At 40.4% G+C, this 24,889-nt stretch overlaps 1 protein-coding gene across 4 annotated transcripts in view; it reads right to left on the bottom strand.

Annotated features, from left to right (window-relative positions):
- SLC44A5 (solute carrier family 44 member 5) overlaps window positions 1-24,889 on the bottom strand; it is a 521,022-nt gene that overhangs the window by 408,787 nt on the left and 87,346 nt on the right. Inside the window, exon 1 of one of the 4 annotated variants that reach the window (XM_019019909.4) lies at window positions 2,678-2,990. The exons of the other annotated variants lie outside the window; for them this stretch is intronic. Coding sequence (XP_018875454.2) covers window positions 2,678-2,711 — 34 coding nt within the window. The 5' untranslated portion in view covers window positions 2,712-2,990. Of the gene's footprint in view, window positions 1-2,677; window positions 2,991-24,889 lie in introns of those variants that run through there. 4 annotated transcript variants of the gene reach the window in all.

Raw genomic sequence — 24,889 nt, 5'->3', positions numbered from 1 at the left:
GCAGAGAAGCAGCTCTTGTAAGAGAATAACCAACACAGCATGGAATATTGCTAAACCTACAGTGTTTTATCCAGCAAAGTTCACCCCAGTAGCCTGCCCCTGCCAATAAAGCCTAGAAATTTTTCCTACCAGGCAGTCCCAGTTTAGTTGGTTGTAGCTTAGAAGCAGACATCTGAGAGCAGTTCAGCAAGCCTGCAGTCAGATGCTTTTGTAGAGCTCTCCTCTTAAAAGGTAAAATTGAGGCAAGTCAATAGATTACAACTTTCTGGGTTTGCTTCTGTCATCTATCAAATATCACAATTCGTCCTGCTTCGCTAAAGTGAAACTCCAAGGATTTGTTTTTAAAGGTGTCCTTCTTTCTGTGAAATACTAAATGAACTTGTTTTAAAAAACAAGAACAACTCAACACAAGTCGATAGGAGCTAAGTAACATAACTTTTCCTTTAAGAAAAACATGTAGCATGAGAAAACCTTATTTTTAAAGTACTACATAAAATTTATTGAGACCACATGTCCTAGGAAAGCTTGATTATTAATCCTTCCAGAGAAACTGTTAACACTTAACATTAACTGCTATTCTTCAATTATTTCACTATCAAATTAAACTTATTCAAGAAAATACAAACGATTCCATACTGACCTACAAAACAAAAACTTTTTGGTGTTTTGAGGGGAGGGAAGAATAAAGGGGAGGTGTCTTTTTCATCAAATCTCTTATATGAGCTCATTTCATCAATCTAATTGTATCTTTTTGTGCTTCTGCCAAGATTATTAATTTCAAGGGTAAGATTTTCTCTGGCTACCATGTACTGTAAAACTGTAAAATTTTTTCCACTCTTCATGGACCATTTACAATCTGCAAGGTTTGGGGTGGGAATGAAATGTATTCCTGCCAATGGATAGCCACATCAGCAGTGCTGAAAACCAATCCTTCTGTTTTCACTCATCGTGCCATATGGCTCCATAAAAAAGGAGCGAACCAAAAGTGTAGCTCATATGCCTTGTCAATCTGGGCTTAGACTAATTCTTTGATGTTATGATAAAGAGAGGAATCTGTTTGTAGGTGAATATATTCTCTCTTCTTTCTTTACTCGTGTATCTCTATACCCATGCGCTAATTTATGGAGGGAGGGAATCAGAGATTTAAAGCCCCTCTAATTTTACAGGAGCTATAATATTTTAAGAAAAGGCATTGCAATAAAATTGTCATACATAGGTTATAATTTTTAACAACAAAAAATCCCAGGTGTTTTCATAGTAATGTCTTCTAACAATTAAAGATCATGATTTTAAACGCTTTCCAATAAGTGCTTTGAGTACTCCGGAGCAATTAAAAAGCAAGCTGACGCGCCAAGATAAAGTTGTGTCCCCCTAGTGACCTCTAGAGCGGAGCTAAGCTCCCACAAGCCAGACTTGGGAGGAAAAGCAAAAAGCACGCCAAAGCCTAGAGCGCTGCTGTAGTCCAAGCCAATGTATTCAGTAATGCCCTTCACCCCTCAGTTCTCATCTGAGTTCCTGTCCTTTTTTATATAACCCCAAAGGCTCAGTAAGTCGCTGCCTCCCAGGTCATTGGGCCCATTGTGTTGAAATCCAACTTCGAACGACGCCCCTTCCTTGCCACCATCCTCAGGTCCAGTTCCCCCGCGCACAGCCTTCCTCACCGCGCATGGTGTCGAGCCCACTTCCACCTCTCTGCAGTGCTGCAGACAACCTCTCGGGCTCTGCGAGTCCCCCAGCGAGAGCTAGGGAGCCGGCAAGCTGCGACCTCTGCGAGTCCGCGCTGCGGGAGTGGGCGGCTTGCACCTGCTCCCCGCGCGCCGGCTCTGCGACCCCTGGGCAAGACGCAGCCCAGGAGGCTCCCTCCCGAGTCGCGCCCCGGACCACGCCGCAATGCCTCGTCACCCCAGCAACAAGCTCTTCCTTGTCCTCCCCGCCATCGCTTCTCCCCGCGAACTTTCCAACTTTGGAAGCCCGGGTTCCAAAGGAGCAACAGGGAGACTGCTTAGCCGGAGCCACTGCCCGTCTCGACAGGTTGGGGAGCAGGAAGTAGCCTGCAGGGACTCGGCCGGTAGCAAGTCCCCTTGACCGCGGGGAAAAAGAGAGGCAGCCAGCTCCAATCTCCTCCTGAGGATGGAGGTTGGGGAAATGGATGCAGAACTTGTCACCCTAGGGACGAAGGGGCGGAGGGAGGGGGGATTGGAAGAAACGAATAGAAGAGACCATGAAAAACTCTCTCTCTCTCTTACACACACACACACATATATACATACACACACACACACGCGCGCGCACACACACAGAGGAGAGGGAGAGAGAGAGAGATTCTGGAAAAGACAAGACGCTAGGAGCCCAGTCGCTTCTCTCCCCACTGCCCAGAGGCGAGGAGGTGCAACAGATAGATACCCAAGCTCGCTGAGTAGCAAAGGGGTGGGGTGAGAGAGGAGTCTCCAGGTTTCCCCAGGTTGCAAAAGGGGCACAAACTCCTATCAGAGTGTCCCCGGAGGCCAGGGGAGGTGCAGCGGCGCCGCGGTTCCCCCCACCCCCTCCCCGGACACGCAAACTCTTCCCCCGCAGGAGCCTTCCACTTGGCCGCGCCTGGATGTAAACAGGCCGGCCCAAGGGGCAGGGGGCGGGTGAGAGAGGGGAAGCGGCGAGGGGAGGAGGGAGCGGGACTCACCCTTGATGCTGGGGGGCTTTCTCTTCTTGGCCATCTTCTGCCCCCTTCCCTCCCCCGGACCCCCCACGCGCTTCCTCCGGCTGCCGCGCAGCTCCCAGGCGAGCCCTCGCCGCGGCTCTCAGCTCAGCTAGCTCTTTGTTGCTGTGATGGCATCTGCGAGGCAGCAGCGGCGGCCGGGCTGCGCGCTCAGCTCGGCTCGGCTTGGCTGGGGCGGGCGCCGCCGCCCCTCTGCTCTCGGCCGCGCCGCTGGCCCCCCTCTTGCGCTGCTGTGGACGCGGTGGCTGCTGCGGCGGCGGCGGCTGCTGTGCTGCTCCTGCTGCTGGAGGGGGCAGCGCTGGGTCCCCTGAGCGCCCGCCCAGCGCTGACCTCCCCCTTCTCCACACCCTCCCTCCCCCACGCCCCCACCCCCGGTGTCCCGTCTGAGCCGCCAGCCCCCATCCAACCGGCTACCGCGCCGTCATCCAGCAGCCTCTACTGGAAAGACAACGGTGGCGGCGGCGGGGAGCTGCTGGGGGGCGCGGAGAGACCGCGGCCATCTGGGGCCGGGAAGGAGAAAGCCAGGCAGAGTCTGATGGAGTCTGCGTCCGGCCTGCCTTCCTCTGGGCCTTCGAAGCCCCCTCTCAAAAGGCCAGGACGCGCTGGGCCCACGAAAGACACCCGTCTTCACAGGCCAACCAGAACTCTGGCCACCTGCGGGAGGACGGCACTGTCCCTTGCGACCCGGCCCCGGAGCCGTCCTCCTCCACAGCCTCCTCGAGGATAGCGAGCCCGAATTCCACGCGGGCGATGAGCCCCGAAGCGCGCGGTTGCCTCTGCCCCTCCCGAACCGAGAAGGAAACAGGGGAGAGGGAAACAGGAGTCAGATGGAGGGGAGAGAAATGGAATTCCAGAGGCAGCCCACGGGCAGACACCTGCAAGAATGGCTTTGTTCTGGCCCTGAAGTTCTTAATAGTGAGGGCCCAGGATAGTTCCCTTGGGGCTGTGGGAAAAGAGGGAAGAAAGTTCGCGCTCTCAGGTGTTGGAGGAATTGCAAGCCGGAGGTGTGATTTCTTGGCCTCCAGCAGAAACTTGGTTACAGTGGCCACGTTCTTTCTCGCTCTGATTGGGGGTTTGCTTTGGAAAGTTCTCGTTTTCCTGGAGGAGCTGTCCTCCCCTCGCGTGCTGATAAGGGATGAAAAGAAGTCCTGCCGGCGTCCCAGAACTGCAAGGGCAGGCGAAAGTTTAAGAATGTAAAGGAGTAGCGGACCTTAAAAAGAAACGCTTAAAGGGTAGGGTAGGGAGAGGTTACCAGGGTGTGCCACTGTGGGAAGAGGCTACAATATCGAATTTTTTTTTACATGCTGCAGCTGAGATAGCCACCGAACCGCACTTCCTAATTCGCAGTGACCTTCTTAACACTTCTCCTTTCCTCCTCCTAGGTTAGTACAGTTCCCAGCCCAATCTGATTGTCTAAACATTCAGTGAGTTAATTCAATATCTCCACCCAGAAGTTGCCCCAGTACTAGTGTGGTGCAGCAAAAAGAACAGTGAAGTCAAAAACCCCAACTGTGAATTCTGGCCCTGTAACTTCGTAGCTCTGAGAATTTGGACAAGTCACTCAATCTCTCTGCTCTTCTGTTTTCTGATATGTGCAATATCATCTCAAAAATTTCTTCCAGCTCCTGAGATATTAGTGACAAAATCATCACAAGTTATTTTTTCAGCCCTCCTAAATATAGCTTCATATAATGTAATATATTGAAGTAAATAATCTAGAAACATGTGAAATAACCAATTCCTCTCACAATGAAGATGTGCATCAGAAATAAAAAACAAAGAACATGCTTATTTTAATAAGCAAAATAGACCCATTCTCAGACTTATGATCAGAAATAAGACTGACTCAAAGTTTTCCTCTTCCAAACTGCTGCCTCTTATTTAATTAAAAACTACTCTTCTAGGTCTTCAAATGTTTACTGTGTATAAATATTAGACTTTGTAAATATTTCAGTCCATTTTATGTGCTCATATTTTATCACCAACTACTAATTATTGCCTATATTAGAATAATGTTTTTCTGTTTATTCATTACTTTCACATACTTTATTTCATTTAATCATGACCGCACCCATGAGTTGAAAAGCAGGTCCTGTCTTCTAGGTTTTACAGACGGTGAAATGGGATTCGTGGAGGTATGATAACTTGCCCACAGCTTCGGTGTAACTCTTTTAACTCAATACCCAGCTCTCTCCACGACACTAGCTGCCTATGTGAAATAGAATATTTCTGCTTCAGAACAGGAATGGTTTCCTTTTTCTAATTTATTCCTTCCACAATGTCAGTACTATTCTCAACAGAGGAGACTCAAATTTAGTTGACTAGTTAGGACTATTTTTGGTACACGGATGTGATTAATATGCTTTTACACTGTTAGCACTTCAAAGTGTCCTTACATGCATTATCTCAATTAAGGTCATGACAATCACATAAGGTCATCAAAAGAGGTTTATTCAGCCCTGCTGAACAGATGAGGAAACTGAGACCAAAAGACATTAAGGCCACAACTACCCAGGCCCTGGATTTCCAGGCCAAGTGTTTCCCCTATAGCCCACACTGTGTGTTTTTGTTCAAGGGTTGCAATTAGAATGACTGCAGGGAACAGTAAGACAGAATACATGACACCATCAGTATAAATATACAGTCATGCATTGCTTAACAATGGAAATACATTCTGAGAAATGTGTCTTTAGGTGATTTCATCCTTGTGCAAACACCATAAAGTATACTTAAACAAACATACATGGTATAGCCTACTATACACTTAGGCTATGTGGTATAATCCATTGCTCCTCAGCTACAAACCTGTATAAGATGTTACTATACTGAATATTATAGGCAATTGTAAAACAATGCTAAGTATTTGTGTATCCAAACATATTCAAACATAGAAAAGGTGCCATAAAAGGCTGGGCATGGTGGCTTAGCCTGTAATCCTAGCACTTTGGGAGGCTGAGATGGGTGGATCACCTGTGGTCAGGAGTTCACGACCAGCCTGGCCAACATGGTGAAACCCCATCTCCACAAAAAATACAAAAATTAGCTGGGTGTGGTGGCAGGTACCTGTAATCCCAGTTACCTGGGAGGCTGAGACAGAATCGCTTGAACCTGGGATGTGGAGGCTGCAGTGAGCCGAGACTGCACCATTGCACTCCAGTCTGGGCAACAAGAGTGAAACTCTGTCTCAAAAAAAAAAGGGGGGGGGGGAACGAAAGAAGGAAGGAAGGGAGGGAGGAAGGGAGAGAAGGGAAGGAAGGGAAGCAAAGAAGGAGGGGAGGGGGAGGGAGAGTGGGAGGGAGGGAGGGAGGAAGGAAGGAAGGAAGGAATGAAGGAAGGAAGGAAGGAAGGAAGAAGGGGAGGGAGGAAGGGAGAGTGGGAGGGAGGCAGGGAGTGAGACAGGGAGGATGGAAGGAAGGAAGGAAGGAAGGGAGGGGGTGCAGGAGGGAGGCAGGGAGGAAGGAACGAAGGAAGAAAGAAAAGGTGCTGTAAAAATGCAGTATTATGAATTTATGGGACCACTGTCATATATTCAGTCCATCATTGACTGAAATATCATTATGCAGTGCGTTGCTGTATAGATGTACTTGACTAAGGGAAGGGGACTGTAGAGAACTGAGAGGGCGTGTACCACTAGTCAGCTGCAGGATGCCTTGTGGGAATGAAAACCTCGGGGCTGTAAGAATTCTGATTTTTCAGGAGTCAGAAATCCAAATTTTCTGGTGAAATATTCTTTTTGATGTTGATTAATACATTAAAAAAACAAAAACACAAACACAAAAAAGGGCAGGCCTAACAGAACACATCTGCCAATAATATGTAGACTATGAGCTATGTGTCCATGTGTCTGTTTTTAAATTTCATCAATTGCTTTTAACCCCCAAACAGCAAGGGCTGAACCAAATCCTTGAGTATGGTTCTAATTCTGATGGCATCTAATGTCCCTAGAATTAGAAATTACCAAGGCCTGGGGTGCAATTAATTATGATTTATAAAAATGATTTGTGTGATAGGTGTTTCTAAATTTCTGGCTATTCTTTTTATTATTATTATACTTTAAGTTCTGGGATACATGTGCAGAATGTGCAGATTTGTTACATAGGTATTCACATGCCATGGTGGTTTGCTGCATCCATCAACCCATCATCTACATTAGGTATTTATCGTAATCCTATCCCTCCACTAGTCCCCTACCCACTGACAGGCCCCAGTGTGTGATGTTCCTCTCCCTGTGTCCATGTGTTCTTATTGTTCAACTCCCACTTATGATTGACAACATGTGGTGTTTGGTTTTCTGTTCCTGTGTTAGTTTGCTGAGAATGATGGTTTCCAGCTTCATCCATGTCCCTCCAAAGGACATGAACTCATCCTTTTTTATGGCTGCACAGTATTCCATGGTATATATGTGCCACATTTTCTTTATCCAGTCTATCATTGTTGGGGCTTTGGGTTGGTTCCAAGTCTTTGCTATCGTGAACAGTGCTGCACTAAACATACATGTGCATGTGTCTTTATAGTAGAATGATTTGTAATCCTTTGGGTATATACCCGGTAATAGGATTGCTGGGTCAAATTGGTATTTCTGATTCTAGATCCTTGAGGAATCACCACACTGTCTTCCACAATGGTTGAACTAATTTACACTCCCACCAACAGTGTAAAAGTGTTCCTATTTCTCCACATCCTCTCCAGCATCTGTTATTTCCTTTTTAATGATCATCATTCTAACTGGCATGAGCTGGTATCTCGTTGTGGTTTTGATTTGCATTTGTCTAATAACCAGTGATGATGAGCATTTTTTCATATGTTTCCTGGCCACACAAATGTCTTCTTTCAAGAAGTGTCTGTTCATATCTTTTGCCCACTTTTTGATAGGGTTGTTTGCTTTTTTCTTGTAGATTTATTTAAATTCTTTGTAGATTCTGGATATTAGCCCTTTGTCAGATGGATAGATAGCAAACATTTTCTCCCATTCTATAGGTTGCCTTTGCACTCTGATGATAGTTTCTTTTGCTGTGCAGAAGCTCTTTAGTTTACTTAGATCCCATTTGTCAATTTTGGCCTTTGTTGCCACCATTGTTTTTGATGTTTTAGTCATGAAATCTTTGCCCATGCCTATGTCCTGAATGGTACTGCCTACATTTTCTTCTAGGGTTTTCATGGTTTTAGGTCTTACATTTAAGTCTTTAATCCATCTTGAGTTAATTTTTGTATAAGGTATAAGGAAGGGATCCAGTTTCAGTTTTCTGTATATGGATAGAATTTCTAGCTATTCTTGAAGCCATCAATAAGAATGATCACTGTAAATGAAATAATTTTTAAGTCACATGTGGTTCTTCTGGGCACAGAGACACACATTTTTCCTGATAGTGATGACAAGGTTCTGACAATGAAGATGATGACAAGGACAAAACTGGCCTCATCTCTATTTCCCTTAAAGGATAGTTCTGAATGAACCCTTTTGAAAAATAGACACAGAACTGAAATGGTAACATTAGTTACATGTAGTATAATCATTATTCTTAGATTTTTCTAGCCATGCCAAGACTACACATAAAGTAAGAAATAGTCAGAATGAGGAAAGGAATACATGTTCCTACGTGGAAGTATTAAGTAAGCTCAACAGGAATAATGAACTTATACAAATTATACTAAAGACAAAAATGAAAATATAATTCATAGTACACAAAGCATGATTGCCATGAATGTATGTTAGTGCAATTGCAGTGAAAAGGTTGAAAAATATGACCCACAGAAGAGTATTTTTGACTGAAATATTTTACATTGAATACCTTTGCATAAATTAACTACTGTAGTTTAGAGAAAAATAAAAAGAAATAACAAATGTCCCATCGATTTTAATAATATTGTAACATCAAAGGATGTCAAATGATCCAAACAAGTTTGAAAAACTTGTTGAAAAACCACATTGTATTTTAAATTTTTACACACAAAAAAATCATAATATTCACCTCAGCTGAGGTTTTAAGGGACTGTACAATTCTGTGACTAGAAAGGTTAAAATAGAAATAATAGTTGAAAGAGAATGAGATCAGCCAGCTAGTCCATTTTTAAAAAAATTTCTTTCTGGCACTTACAGACTCAATTAACATATGAAGGGGCGGAGAAACTGAGGTTGGCTTCCTACCCCATGCCACACACCATTATGTACACATGAGACTTAAATAACACTTCTTCCCTTTCTTGTGACTGACACAGATACTTACTATAATAAAATTTCACCTGAATTACACAGAAGGTCTTAGGGTGAGACCCTGTAGAATTTTTAATCTCTTTACTCCATTCTGATTATCACATTGATGATCCTTAACTCAGAAAACATGCAATTTCATTTATGTGTGTTTGAATTGGGCAGAAAGATATGAAATTCAGAAACATCACTGAAGGGCTTAAATGCAAATTCTGGGTTTCTTAGATAAAACCTTCATAAAGAGAGTCCTCCTCACCCCACCCCCAACACTTTACTGCTTTCAAAGTACCCATAACACTACTATTACTACTAGCAATTAAAAATATTGTGCTCAATCTGTGCAGAGGAAAATTTTGTTTAATTTTGCCAAGTTCAATTTGCCAACTGTCATCGAACCTCTAGAATTGCATTCCTCTAGAAGGAGTTAATTAATAGGGCACTTTTTTGTACTCACAGTGAAGTGTCTGCTTATTGCCGTTCAACTCCACAGAAACCTCCCCCCAAAAAATAAAGAAAAAAAGAAAGCATTTGGGATGGCCAAGAAATCTTAAAGCTAGTTATCTAATCATATAACCCGGAAATTTCACCGAGAGAAATGGCACAGACCTGGCTTGAGTGAGACAGAGTATGAATGGAAGGACACTGTCAGACATTACATAGAGATAGTTGTGTATAATCCACCATTAAACTCTCAAGGTTTTCTGAAAAATACATAAACAACTAGAATTGGTTTCTTTAATACTCCAGTTGGCCTGCTCTAGGACAGAATTTTCTATATTACTCCTGCCAGCTTCCAATTAATCAATTTACCTCCAAAGTGTCCTTAAGTTGTCCCATTATAATTTGTTTATAACTTTGGTCCTTGGCTCAGTTTACCAACTCATTCCCTCATATATGAGTGAATCATTTGCATAAAAAACGAATGGCATACCAATTAACTAAATGCTTCTGAGATATTTTTGACAATGAACCAAATTGTATTTTTCCTTGTCTTCTCTTTTCTACTTCTCTTTATGCAGTAACTATCCAACATTTATTCAACAAATATGCATTGAGTAAAACTATATGCCAGTCGTTCTTTTAAGTGATTGGTTATATAATGGAGAAATAAAACAGCATAGTTCATACATTCATAGTATTTACAGTTTTCCAAGGGAGATAGAATTAACCAAATAAATAGATAATTACAAATTGTTACAAGTTCTATGAGAAGAAAAACAAAAAACATAGTGCTATAGGAGAGGGCAACATATAGCATAATTTAGATTGAGAGTGTCAAGGAAGATTCCTCTAAGAATGTGATGTTTAAAAAGAGAAATGAATGACAGAAATGAACTAGGCAAAAAGTAGGGAAAAGACTGCTCCAGGCAGGGAAAACAGCATGCTGAAAGGCCCAGGTAGGATATTCAAGATCAGAGCAGTAATTTCTAAATTCCAAACTGACCAAGCATCCCACCAATTTTTAAAAAATTTCTCACACTTCTTCAACTACATTTATCTGGTTACTTTTATATTGTGTATACTATTGTACTGATATATTATATATTATAAAACATACACAAAAATTTGAAAGTCTCAAAGGATAAGGTTTTTTTTTTTAAATGGACCATCTTGGACACTTTCAACTTCAGAACCTCCTGAATGAGATGAACTGAAGGACCAATGTGGCTGAAGCTTAGGACATGATAATATTAAGCAGAGAAATGGTATAATATAATTTACACTTAAAAGTACCAGCCTGGTTCTTGTATAGGTAATTGGAATAAGCCCTATAAACTAATGATATAGCTATAGAACTGGCTGAGAGTTAAATTTGCACACCACACCTCAGTTGTGCTCTGGAGCCCCTCATTGAGTTGGGGACTGATACTGAAACTTTCCATTTAAAAGTAATTCAAGAACCTACAAGCAATGTACTCCATAGCCATGAGCACAGAAGACACCCACATCTTGGTTTCTAAATACCATCATTCACTAAAAGAAACAGGGATCCTCGGAAAAATGACTCCAGGTCTGCAGCAGGGAAAGTACCAGGTAAACCTGGAACATATTGATGTGTCAGAAAACACAAAAGAACTCAGATTAATTAGATCATGTTAAAAGGACAAAGGAGCCAGCTTGAAGTGGTTGTCTACTGATCAAACATATGAAGAGCTGAGCCCCAAAAAGATTAACTATGATAATGTATTCTAATACATTGAATAAAATAAAATGTATAAGTCCACAGTGATAGTCAAGAGAAAATATTAACTAAATATTAACTATTTTTAGAAGAATATGAGCTAATAAACGTAGAAGAAATGATAGAATTACAAAGTCATCATTTTGCAATGCCCGATGTAATAACTATGAAATCAACGGATGCCAAAATCATTGGATAAAAGGTTGTTGGGAACATGATATGCATATGGTCTCAAAATATTACCTCATATGTTAGTCATTAATTTTTTTTTCAGAGTGCTAAGGCTTTATTACAAATGGAGTTTACACTAGAGGGGCTCTTCTCCAATCTTTCTTCTGTACCCTCTTCTCTCTCAAAGATGTCTCTCTAGGGGAGGTCAGTAGGCCATTAGAGAAGAGGAAATCTGGAGAATGAAAAGGAGCACTGCTTTTGCCAAAGTCCTCTGAAACAACCACCGAGTCCTTCTGGCTCCAGTTGAGAATCTGGACCTTGAAAATGAGAGCTAAGCTTCTTCCACTAGAAGAGGATGATCACTGATGCTGCGGGTCCTCTGAGACTTAGCAATATCTTCTCTCTGAACCTCAATTTTGACTTGCCCACTCACAGCCATCACTATGATGTTCCTTTGAACACAGACCTCTACTGAAACCAGCTCTGCTGTGACTTATGGCAAGTATATGAATGCTTATTTCTAAATTACCCTTTATATCTCCTCAGGGTCACTAAGGAACCCTAGATCTCTTCCATAACGTGCACCAGTAACTGTTCGGCCACCATTTTTATTCTACTGTGGTCACCTCACATTGACACAGGGCTTCTCTCAAAGACTTCCAACTTCTCAGCTACAGATGTTCCAAAGTTCCTGCAAAAACTATGAACCCACTGAGTTGCACTGTGAGTAAAGGGCACTGCATCATCTCTCACTTACTTGTCTCCCACACACACCCCTTAACTCCTCCCCTAGAACTTTCTACTTTTCATATGGTGGGACTTCCCTTGTATCATCTCCTCCATGCCTTCTACATTATGACTTGTTGTAATATTCTATTTCCAAAGAGCTAAATTTTCCTTTTGGTTTATAAAGGGCTACTTTTGGAACTTAGAAACCAGAAACTATTTCCCCCTTTCAAAAATCCTGGATTTCATGACAATTGTCTCACAAAGGGCTCAAGAAAATTGGCCTTGCGATTCAAAAACTGAAGAAAGATCCCTTTTCTCTAGGTGGATTATGCCTTTCCAGAAGTAACAAATGCCACTAATTCAAGGTGTAATTAGCCACAGGGCAAACGGTTTATTAGGAATTAAATATTCATTGGTTTCGCAGGCCAAAAATACTATCTTCACTAGGATTACCAAAGCATATTGAATCGGCAAATCTGAATTCTGGTTGCAACTTGTCAAATGATACACTTTGTGACTTTTGACAACTCCCATAATAAAAAATAATAGGATCAGCAATTTTTGAGCCCCTATTTGGGCCAGTGAAGCTGGACTATCAGTGATGCTGTGTCTCTTATTTATTTATTTTCTGGTACTCCTGTCTATTTATTTCTGGTACTCTAGTCCCCCAGTTACCATCCTAAATCTTCGCCATACCCCTGTAGTTTCTGACTCCAGCCTTCCAATGTAAGAAACCGTAAGCTTCTGTAGTTTAAATTGCTGTTGTGTTTACTGATATTTGCAGTCACTTTCCTAACTGGTGCACCAGGTGGGTCTGGGTGCAGTTTGTAGATATGGTGGCAAGAAGTTAAGAAAGTTTCTGTGCATTTCTAGTTTCTCTTTGAAGTAGGGCATATAGTTATCTGCTGAGTTTGAGGAAGTAGGTTGTGGGGAAGAACATCTGAGAAAACCAGAAATGATTTTAGATGCCTACTGTGGAGAACAGGGGAAAGGAATAACTAACAAAACATTGAAAGAATCTTAGTCACTATTAGGGTCAAGATGCTGTTAAAGGCAATGGATTTATTTAGAGTAGAATCAAGCCTGAAATCATTTTATTTTGCTCCGTCAATGTAAAGAACCAGAGAAGGTCAGTGATCAGATTCATCTAGATGTGTGTTTTGTAACAAGGATTTGAGAGAAGGAGAACAGGGCACAGAGTTTAAGAGATTCATAAGAAACAAGAAGTAGTGTGTTATGGAATCCAGCCAGAATTAACAAAGATGTGAGGAAGGGAGGAGGCTGACCATCTCTCTCTCTCCTGCGAATATACCTGCAATGGTGTTCCATTGCTCATAGAAAAACAGTTCAAACACTCAAGATGCCTACACAGGAATGATCTGACTCATGACTCTTTCCAGCCTACTCTTGCGTTGCTCTTCCCGTTGTTCTCTATACTCAAGCCGTGCACACAGAGGGCTGCAAGAAAATAAGCCAAATATATAATTTTTGATGAATTCTACTTGCTTTCTTTTCCATGTACATCCTCTCAGCCTGCCTTTTCTAGCCAAATCTTTTTTGCTTCCCTGGGCTTATTTTTCATTAGCTCAGTCCCTTCTCTCTGTTCTAGCAACGCCACTTTTAACTTTAATTCTTTTAATTTCTTCTCCTTGAAACTTAATTGATCTCCCTGACTCCATTCTTTCACCTCTCTAATCCATCTTCACATTGATGCCTTGGTTATCTTCACATTACTCTGAGCAAAGCATATTATGCTTCTGTTCTCAAAGCTTTTATAGTACAGCATGAGCTTCCTATGTCATGTAAAGTTCTCTACTACCTGGCACCAGTTCACCTTCCCAGCCTCCTCTCTTCTACTCTCTGCCCTCAACATTCTATGTTCTAGGCACACTGGATTCTTTATAATTCCTTAAATATGCCACGTATGTTCATATGGGTTTGCTTTCAATCACATTGTTTTTTCACTTCCCATCTCCATCTTTTAAAGTCCTAGTCACCCCTTGAGTCATAAATGGTACTCATTTTCTGAGAAGTAATGGTTCCCTTTGTGTATTACCGTAACATGTTGGTTATACTTTTATCATTAAGCTTTATTTCATTTACATTATATCTTGATTATCTGTGTGGATGTCTGTCTCTGTATCAAACTAGAAGGTCTGTTTGGGTTGAGATTTTGTCTTAGTCATTATAATAGGAACTTAGTTCCTAGTTCAGTGGTAAGTAATCCTTAACAAGAGCAGTAGGGGATAGGGTTGTAATAGTATTTTGGGATCAGATTAGGGAGCCCCTGAATGTCAAGTTACAACGAAGAAAGGGACTAAGAGTGGTGGCTCACACCTGTAATTCCAGCACTTTAGGAGGCCAAGGTGGGAGGATCATTTGAGGCCAGGAGTTCAAGACCCAGCCTAGGCAACATAGCGAGACCTTGTCTGTACAAAAAAAAATTTTTTTAAATATCCAGGCATGGTGGCACACACCTGTAGTCCCAGCTACTTAGAAGGCTGTGGCAGGAGGATTGCTTGAAACCAGGAGTACGAAGCTAGAGTGAATTATGATCACGCCACCCACTCCAGCCTGACCAACAGAGCAAGACCACATCTCTATTAAAAATAAAAATTAAAGAAGAAGGGAAATTCGTATATAATAGATATTTAATAAATACTTTTTAATTGAAGAGCTGTTAATAACCCAAATCTCTTTTTTTTTCTTCATTTGACAGATTCTAAGTTTTCCCATTTGCACAGGAAAGGAAACTCTTCCTTTATTCTTTGGAATATTATTCATTGATTCATTCATTCAGCTTTTCTTGAGCATCTAGTATGAGTTGAAAGAGAATTTATAGTCCATCTAAGTCAGTTTTCTCTGTTTAAACCTAAGGAAACTGAGGCCCAGCAAGTTGAAATGATTTAACATAGGTCTTACAGCTAGTACGTGGCGAAAGAAATGACTAGAAGCTAGTCTGTGCCTTGCCTTCTAACCCACAGCTTCCTAATTTTACAAAATTCTTACAAGTTTGAGTAGGTGATAGGCAGAGTGATGGCACCCTAGAAACCTATGCAGAAAAAATTCTAATTACCAAATTCAAAACTTTAGGATATGAAAGAAGTTTCCCTCTGCCTCAGGCTCTCATTGCTTTATATTTGATTTTATAAAACCTTCCAAATTTGTTTCACTGCTTTCATAGTTCCCTCTCTGCAAATTCATTTCACATATCTGTATCAGACCACATGCTAGTTCCCAAACCTAAAATGAATGTTTCATTTCATCAGTCACCTATTTAAAAATCCTGTCTACTTTTCATTGATTACAGAATAGAATATTGATTACAGGATAAAAGACAGGTCTAGATTCAAATCATGCCTCTACCTTGCCTCTTTCTTCCATAAGCTGTGTTTCAAGCAAATCACTTAAACATTATGACCTTTAATTTCTACAACTGACAAATGGCAATAAGAGAGTTTAAGGTTTCGATATTGGATTTCAGCCAAATAATTAAAAATATCCTTCCCACATAACTTAATTATATGAATAGCAAATGGGAAAAACTAAAGCAGCAAAAAAAGTAAATAGCATTCAAACAAGAGAAAGGTTCATGTCATAACATTCAAAAAATTGTAGCCATCAAAGAAAGACACAAACAAGTTTTCAAGAATTTACAGAATAAAGCTTAGAACAGTATGGCAAACCTCTTAGTGTCATCCTCCAAACAAGCACTTTGTAGGGAAGGCGAGCAAACAAAACTCTGAAAAGTATAACCACCTACTCCTACACTATAACATGGGAAAGGTAGCTTTAGATGAAATATGAGTAACCCTTAGAGGAGACAAAGAATTTTGCAAGGGGGGAAAAGTCCCATCTCAACTAGTTGCATGTTCTACCAGAAAAGGGAACTATTGGAAATCTCCCTTTTGGCATCTTCCAGCTGGGTGAAAAAGGAGAGGATGGCAGAACAATCATAAACACCCATAGTTAATTATCTCCAACAATAAATAGTGATATAGCAGAAAGGAAGAAAAAAATAGAAAATAATTAGGACAAGAGTCTCTAAGGGAGGGAAAGTGGAGAAGAAGCATGTGTAGTGCCTGAAGGGAAGTAACCTACATGTACTTCCTATGTTGTTTATTTTTTTCCCAGAAGATAAGAGAGAGGAGCTTGGGAGGAAGAGAAATTGCTACTGGGGAGAAATGGGCAAATATGGAAAGGGAAACATAAAACAAGCTAATGACATTGAAATAGAGAACTCAACGAACAAAACCAAATTCCAGATTACTTTCTTTAAAGCAAACAAAGAATCTGGGCTACATGTTGATTAGAAGAAATAATCCAAAGCCCAAGAATACTTCTCAGTGTGATGAATATAAACTCCAATAGATTAAGATTTTAGCACAGAAAACATTTACTAAAATTTCAGAAGAGAGTAGAGTGTGGATCCTCCTCCAACTGTACACAGCCACAGTTGAGCTCTTTCTTCCTCCTTGAATCTAAGGTAATAGAAAAGCAAGTGGAATTCACTCACACTATAGCACAGCAAAGAGAAGGCCTAAACAAAACTGCTGTATTTTAAAAGATAAAAAGAAGGGACACAATAACTTTGCAAACAAATTATCAGCAAAAATAAATACATATGAGAAAGAAGGATATAAATACAGATGAAAAACCACACTGGAAGTAAGCAGAACTTCACAAAGAAATAATTTCCAGCCAGTGCTTCATGATATAAAAGTTAATGAGAACATAAAATCAATTTTTAAAGAAATAAGGTGTAAAACAGTATTGAAGATGAAAGGGAAGAACGCAAAGCTGAGAAAAACTGAGAACCACACAACACCATTAAAAGCAAGTTAGAAAGCAGAAGATACATCTCCATTGAATATAATTTCAAACTCAAAACTCAAATTTAAATTTCTTCTATCCCCAGCCTATGTAAGTAGGAAGTAAAATTAGCTTTTCTTTTTCTAGCTCCATCCCCCCAATTTGCTAGTCATTGCTTCTGATATCTGTGGGTAGGAGGGTAAGAGTTGGGAAAATGCAGCACAGCTTTTGTGACAGCTACAGTTGTAATCTACCTGCAGGGCCCTCTGGGTGGCAGAAATACAATAGCTGACTCTGTAGGGTGCCTTTGTGGGTTTCTCATCAATCCCAGGCAAATGGCTTGTCTGCCTCTTTTCTGTCTGCCTGCTGGATTTCTGGGGTCCACCCCTCAGTTCCTGTCCTTCAGGCAAGTACTCTTGGTTACAATCATTTCCATAGGGTCCTTATCAAGTCTCAGAAACATTCACCATTAGCCTGCCACATGAGGAAGTACAGCCCAGTCACAAAGCAGCCACCTGCGTGTTCAGCCGCCAGACTGGGCAATTCCAGCTACAGCATCTCAGCTTTAGAATATTCACTGGTAAGATGCTCAAGTTCCTGGAGACATGCAAAAGCTTTCCAAGTGGTCCTCTAGAAAAGCCTCTCCTTAACCTGAGGAGAGAGGATTGTGCATCTACCACATTCTGCCTTTTTTCACTATTATTATTATTATTACTATTACTGGGCTATCTGACTGGTCCAAATTCAAGGACAGGTGAAAAGACAACTTGGCTTCTACAGAAGGTTGTTTTTACCTGTTTACTCCCAAAGAGTAAATAAACCGTCATTGATAAAAATAAAATAAGAAGAGATCAGTGGATGCAACTCGCCATGCTTTAAGTGTATTTCACAGAAGCTCACCTGAGGTTCAGAGGAATTGGCAACCGCCCAATTTTCCAGGTCAGAGAAAGACATGGACTCGCTGTCTTTCAGGTCCCCAACTATGTCAATACTCAGAAACAACTTAGAACACCAACAGAAGGCATTTAGTCGCCTATCCAGGGAGCCATATTCTTCAGGGTCTGAAATTCTTGCTGTGCCAGCACTGAGGCAATTTCCATTCCTCCGAGCATGCTCTGCAGTGTCTATTTAGGGGATTTGTACCATCAAAAAATACATCCTCTTCTCCATCAGAGGCTGGTACTTAAGGTGGGTGAAATGTAAAACACTGTCAATTTCTCACCAAATAAATCTCTTTCTCTTCAACCTCAACTTCTTATGTAGACTAGAGAGGAGTGAATCACTGCAGCTGGCAGAACTAGTTTAGAACCTTGACCTTTGAAAGTACAACATGAATGGTCTGGTTCCTCTCTTTAGAATGGGAAACATATTGTTTTGTTGTTAACTTTTCCAACAGTGCATCTTGTTGTCTACCATATCCTTTCTTGTATTATTACTGCTAGGGTATCTGTGACTTCCTTAAGACAGAGACAATATCACTCTTTTTTTTTGAGACGGGGTCTCGCTCTGTCACTTAGACTGGAGTGCAGCAGCCTAATCTCATCTCACTGCAACCTCCACCTCCTGGGCTCAAGCCATCCTCTCACTTCTGTCTCCAAAGTAGCTGGGACTATAGGCATGCACCACCACGCCTGGCTAATTTTTTTTTTTTTTTTTTTTTTTTTGAGACAGAGTTTTGCTCTGTCACCCAGGCTGGAGTGCAATGGCGCAATCTCAGCTCACTGTAACCTCCGCCTCCCGATTCTCCTGCCTCAGCCTCCCGAGTAGCTGGGATTACAGGCACACTCCACTGCGCCCAGCTGATTTTTGTATTTTTAGTAGAGATGGCGTTTCACCATGTTGGCCAGGCTGGTCTTGAACTCCTGACCTCAGGTGATCCACCTGCCTCGGCCCCCCAAAGCGCTAGGATTACAGACATGAGCCACTGCGCCCAGCCAATTTTTGTATTTTTTGTAGAGATAAGTTTTTGCCATGTTGCCCAGGCTGGCCTCAAGCTCCTGAGCTCAAATAATCTGCCCACCTTGGCCTCCCAAAGTGCTGGATTACATGGATGAGCCACCCTGCCTGGACAGTATCACTCATCCTTATTTTCTCTGCAGTGCCTGGACTCACTGACGACAAATCATAAGCACCTGGGAAATTTAATTTTAAGGAGAAGCCAACTTTTCCCTTCCTGTACACATATTACCCACCCTTCAGTCCTGGATAAGGCTACCTTTTCCATGAAGAATTCCCTTCTATTTCAGCCCCATTATTTTCTCCTTGTCTCTGAACTCTGAAACTTTGTTCATATGATGCTTATGTCATCATGTAAATTTTTCTTTACCTTGCCTCTTCAGTACAGACTTGAGCTCTTTACGGATCATCTTATACTTACTTCTTTAGAGACATTCTTATAAAATATTCAATAAATATTGAAATAAATGCTGTGCTAACTCAGATAAAAAATCATCTCAGCTATGTGTATTTCAGAAGGAGCTACTTCTTTTTTTTGCTTGTGTTGTGTAACATTGAACTAAAAATAATTCAAACAAGGATCATCCTGAAATGTTAGAGCAAGAGAGGACTTTAGAGATGATCAGTTCCACACAGTTTACTCCATTGTAATGAAGTGGCATCTTACAAATGCTGCCTCCCTTCACCCTCTGCTGACCATTCTAGAAACTGCGCCTTTTAAAATCTCATTGCAGAATGACTATCATTCCTGTTTTCTCCATGCTCCTGAAATTGTTTTTCAAGAGTCAGGTTTAAATGTGTTCTATATAATGGCACTTGTTCACGCTCCAGAAAAACTAAGACTCTATTACCCACAGGGAATATTTGAGCACTTGAGTTCTAGAGCCAAATTGCTTATGTTCATAAGTTAGTCCTTCCGCTTCTGGCTCAGACAAGTTAACCTAACATCTCTGCTGATCAGTTTCTGATCTAAAAAATAAAAACAACAATAATAATGGTGATCTTTAAAAGTTGCTGTGAGGCTAAATGAATTAGTGTCTGCAAAACACTTAAAACAGTTCCCGAAAACAGCAAGCCCTCATTATTATTTGGTGGTGCTGGTAGTAGTTGTGATTAATAACTTTTATACCAATGACAAATATTTCTTGTTTATTTTAGTAGGCTAAACTGGAAAGCTAAACACACACTCTGGTCTATTCATCTTTAAATCCCTAGTATTCAGCATGGTGTCTGGGACATAGTAATACTCAACAAATGTTTGTTGAATAAAGTTTATAAATAATATGATTACTTAAAATGCAAGCTCTTTGTTCTTTTGGCTTAGGATTGACTTGGGAATGCAGGCCCTTTTTTGGTTCCATATGAACTTTAAAGTAGTTTTTTCCAATTCTGTGAAGAAAGTCATTGGTAGCTTGATAGGGATGGCATTGCATCTATAAATTACCTTGGGCAGTATGGCCATTTTCACAACATTGATTCTTCCTACGCATGAGCATGGAATGTTCTTCCATTTCTTTGTATCCTCTTTTATTTCATTGAGCAGTGGTTTGTAGTTCTCCTTAAAGAGGTCCTTCATGTCCCTTGTAAAGTGGATTCCTAGGTATTTTATTCTCTTTGAAGCAATTGTGAATGGGAGTTCACTCATGATTTGGCTCTCTGTTTGTCTGTTGTTGGTGTATAAGAATGCTTGTGATTTTTGTACATTGATTTTGTATCCTGAGACTTTGCTGAAGTTGCTTATCAGCTTAAGGAGATTTTGGGCTGAGACAGTGGGGTTTTCTAGATATACAATCATGTCATCTGCAAACAGGGACAATTTGACTTCCTCTTTTCCTAATTGAATACCCTTTATTTCCTTCTGCTGCCTAATTGCCCTGGCCAGAACTTCCAACACTGTGTTGAATAGGACTGGTGAGAGAGGGCATCCCTGTCTTGTGCCAGTTTTCAAAGGGAATGTTTCCAGTTTTTTCCCATTCAGTATGATATTGGCTGTGGGTTTGTCATAGATAGCTCTTATTATTTTGAGATACGTCCCATCAATACCTAATTTACTGAGAGTTTTTAGCATGAAGAGTTGTTGAATTTTGTCAAAGGCCTTTTCTGCATCTATTGAGATAATCATGTGGTTTTCGTCTTTGGTTCTGTTTATATGCTGGATTACATTTATTGATTTGCATATATTGAACCAGCCTTGCATCCCAGGGATGAAGCCCACTTGATCATGGTGGATAAGCTTTTTGATGTGCTGCTGGATTCGGTTTGCCAGTATTTTATTGAGGATTTTTGCGTCAATGTTCATCAAGGATATTGGTCTAAAATTCTCTTTTTTGGTTGTGTCTCTGCCCGGCTTTGGTATCAGGATGATGCTGGCCTCATAAAATGAGTTAGGGAGGATTCCCTCTTTTACTATTGATTGGAATAGTTTCAGAAGGAATGGTACCAGTTCCTCCTTGTACCTCTGGTAGAATTCGGCTGTGAATCCAACTGGTCCTGGACTCTTTTTAGTTGGTAAGCTATTAAGCTGGAGGCATCACGCTACCTGACTTCAAACTATACTACAAGGCTACAGTAACCAAAACAGCATGGTACTGGTACCAAAACAGAGATATAGATCAATGGAACAGAACAGAGCCCTCAGAAATAATGCCGCTTATCTACAACTATCTGATCTTTGACAAACCTGAGAAAAACAAGAAATGGGGAAAGGATTCCCTATTTAATAAATGGTGCTGGGAAAACTGGCTAGCCATGTGTAGAAAGCTGAAACTGGATCCCTTCCTTACACCTTATACAAAAATTAATTCAAGATGGATTAAAGACTTAAACGTTAGACCTAAAACCATAAAAACCCTAGAAGAAAACCTAGGCATTACCATTCAGGACATAGGCATGGGCAAGGACTTCATGTCTAAGACACCAAAAGCAATGGCAACAAAAGCCAAAATTGACAAATCGGATCTAATTAAAGAGCTTCTGCACAGCAAAAGAAACTACCATCAGAGTAAACAGGCAACCTACAAAGTGGGAGAAAATTTTCGCAACCTACTCATCTGACAAAGGGCTAATATCCAGAATCTACAATGAACTCCAACAAATTTACAAGAAAAAAACAACCCCATCAAAAAGTGGGCGAAGGATATGAACAGACACTTCTCAAAAGAAGACATTTACGCAGCCAAAAACACATGAAAAAATGCTCACCATCACTGGCCATCAGAGAAATGCAAATCAAAACCACAATGAGATACCATCTCACACCAGTTAGAATGGCAATCATTAAAAAGTCAGGAAACAACAGGTGCTGGAGAGGATGTGGAGAAATAGGAACACTTTTACACTGTTGGTGGGACTGTAAACTAGTTCAACCATTGTGGAAGTCAGTGTGGCGATTCCTCAGGGATCTAGAACTAGAAATACCATTTGACCCAGCCATCCCATTACTGGGTATATACCCAAAGGACTATAAATCATGCTGCTATAAAGACACATGCACACGTATGTTTATTGTGGCACTATTCACAATAGCAAAGACTTGAAATCAGCCCAAATGTCCAACAATGATAGACTGGATTAAGAAAATGTGGCCCATATACACCATGGAATACTATGCAGCCATAAAAAATGATGAGTTCATGTCCTTTCTAGGGACATGGATGAAACTGGAAATCATTCTCAGTAAACTATTGCAAGGACAAAAAACCAAACACCCCATGTTCTCACTCATAGGTGGGAATTGAACAATGAGAACACATGGACACAGGAAGGGGAACATCACACTCTGGGGACTGTTGTGGGGTGGGGGGAGGGGTGAGGGATAGCATTAGGAGATATACCTAATGCTAAATGACGAGTTAATGGGTGCAGCACACCAGCATGGCACATATATACATATGTAACTAACCTGCACATTGTGCACATGTACCCTAAAACTTAAAGTATAATAATAATAAAAAAAAAATGCAAGCTCTGATTTACACTCAGTCCAGATCTTGACTCTGCCATTTAATAGGTATGAAACTTTGGGGAGGCATTATTTATGTATTTATTTTTAACTTGTTTAAATTTATGGGGTACAAGTGCAAATTTGTTACATTCATAGATTGTGTAATTGTAATGTCAAGGCTTTAGGGTATCCATCACCTGAATAACATACATTTTACCCATTAAGTAATTCCTCATCATGCACCCCTGCCACACCCACCCATTCACCCCTCGGAGTCTCCTTTGCCTATCATTTCACTCTCTACATCCATGCGTACACATTTTTTAGCTTCCACGTATGAGTGAGAACATGCGATGTTAGGCTTTTTGCGTCTGGCTTGTGAAACTTAACTTTTCTGAACTGTTATCACATATATAAAATGATGGTGATTACAGCTCACACTTCCTAAGACTGTTATAAGAATTAAGTTATTATATACAAGAAAAGCACTTACAATAAGATCTGGCACAGAGTAAACAATAAGTAAATGTTAGATAATATTATTTATAAAGATTTCCCAAAGTAATATTTATAAAGTATAAGCAGACTTGTAAGAGCATCTGACATACCTGAGTTTGAATTCTGACTCTACCATTTGCTAGATATAGGGATTTAAACATGATACTTAGCCTGTAAACCCCAAATCCTGATTTAGAATTCAGATAATACTACTTCCTTTCTGTTTTAAGAAGTAAATGAAATGGAGTGTATAAAACAACACTGTGCCTGAGGAACTGCAATCATTTAATAAATGACTAGTTTTGTTTTGCTGATGTAGTTCTTGTTTTTATTATTAGCTTTGCCAATAAGGAATTTTAATCCACATAAGAAACAAAGAAATAAACTACAGTATAATGCAAGTAAATGTCATGGAAATAATAAAGTTAACAAATGCTTTGACAGTTTATGAGTAGGAATGATCAGTGTGAGCTGCAGTAATAAAGAATACTTTCTGAAACAGATAACATTTCTATAAAAGAAAATAGAGAATAGGTAGATATCCCAGGCAAAAAGAAGTATGACCTCAGGAAAGGTAAACCAAAGCACAAAAGCAGGAAGAACAAGGCTTATTTGAGCAGTAGAGAAAATGGGCATAATTAGTAGATTTATTATAAAGATATTCATCAAATTATTAATCCAGACCTGCACTGACTAATATGGTAATCATTAGCTGTATGTGACTAAAGAGTTCTCGAAATATGGCTAGCATAACTAAGGGACTGAATTTTTAATTTAACATAATTTTAACTAATTTAGATTTAGAAACTGAAACAGTTCATAGGAGCCAGCAACTCCATTCCTCAGTATATATTCAAAATAATTAAAAACAAAAACTCACACCAATACTTGCACAAAAATGTTCATTACAGCATTATTCACAGTAGCCAAAAGGTGGAAACAACCCAAGCATCCATCAATATATGAGTGGATAAACAAAATGTGGTCTATACATGCTATGGGATATAATTCAGCCATAAAAAGAAGTGATTCTGATACATGCCACAACACTGATGAACCTCAAAAACATTATACTAACTGAAATAAGCCAGACCCAAAAGGACAAAAATTGCACTTACATTAAGTATCTAGAATAGTCAAAGTCATAGGGAGAAGAAGTAGCGTAGAGGTTACCAGGGGCTGGTGGAAGTGAGGAATAGAGAGTTATTGCTTAATGGGTACGGAGTTTCTGTCTGGGTGATGAAGAGTTTTTGGAAATAATGGTATGGTTGTACAACACTGTGAATTTAGTTAATGACACTGAATTGCAACTGAAAAATGTTTAAAATGACAATATTTTTGGTGATATATATTTTATTACATTAAGAAATTAAGCAGAGTAAAATATTTTTCTGATAAACAGATCTTCATTGTATTTAAAGTTTATCAATTCCGGGCCAAACTGGGGGAGTGGAGAAGACAAATTTAAAAATATTTTATTGGGAAAATTTATAAGAATTGAAACATGGGAATACACACTATACACAGACATGCCTTTAAAAGGACTAGCCATGAGATCCCCTTAAATTAGCCTTTTCCAAAAAGATATTAAAATAGTGCTTGGAATTTTAATTCAAAAGTATAGTGAATTTCTTTCCCTCTATTACCTAGTACCTCACTGATATAAATCCACCTATG

The sequence above is a fragment of the Gorilla gorilla genome, chromosome 1, assembly GCF_029281585.2.
Source record: "Gorilla gorilla gorilla isolate KB3781 chromosome 1, NHGRI_mGorGor1-v2.1_pri, whole genome shotgun sequence".
In the NCBI taxonomy this organism is placed as follows: Eukaryota; Metazoa; Chordata; class Mammalia; order Primates; family Hominidae; genus Gorilla; species Gorilla gorilla.
This window is presented reverse-complemented; position numbering and strand designations above follow the sequence as displayed.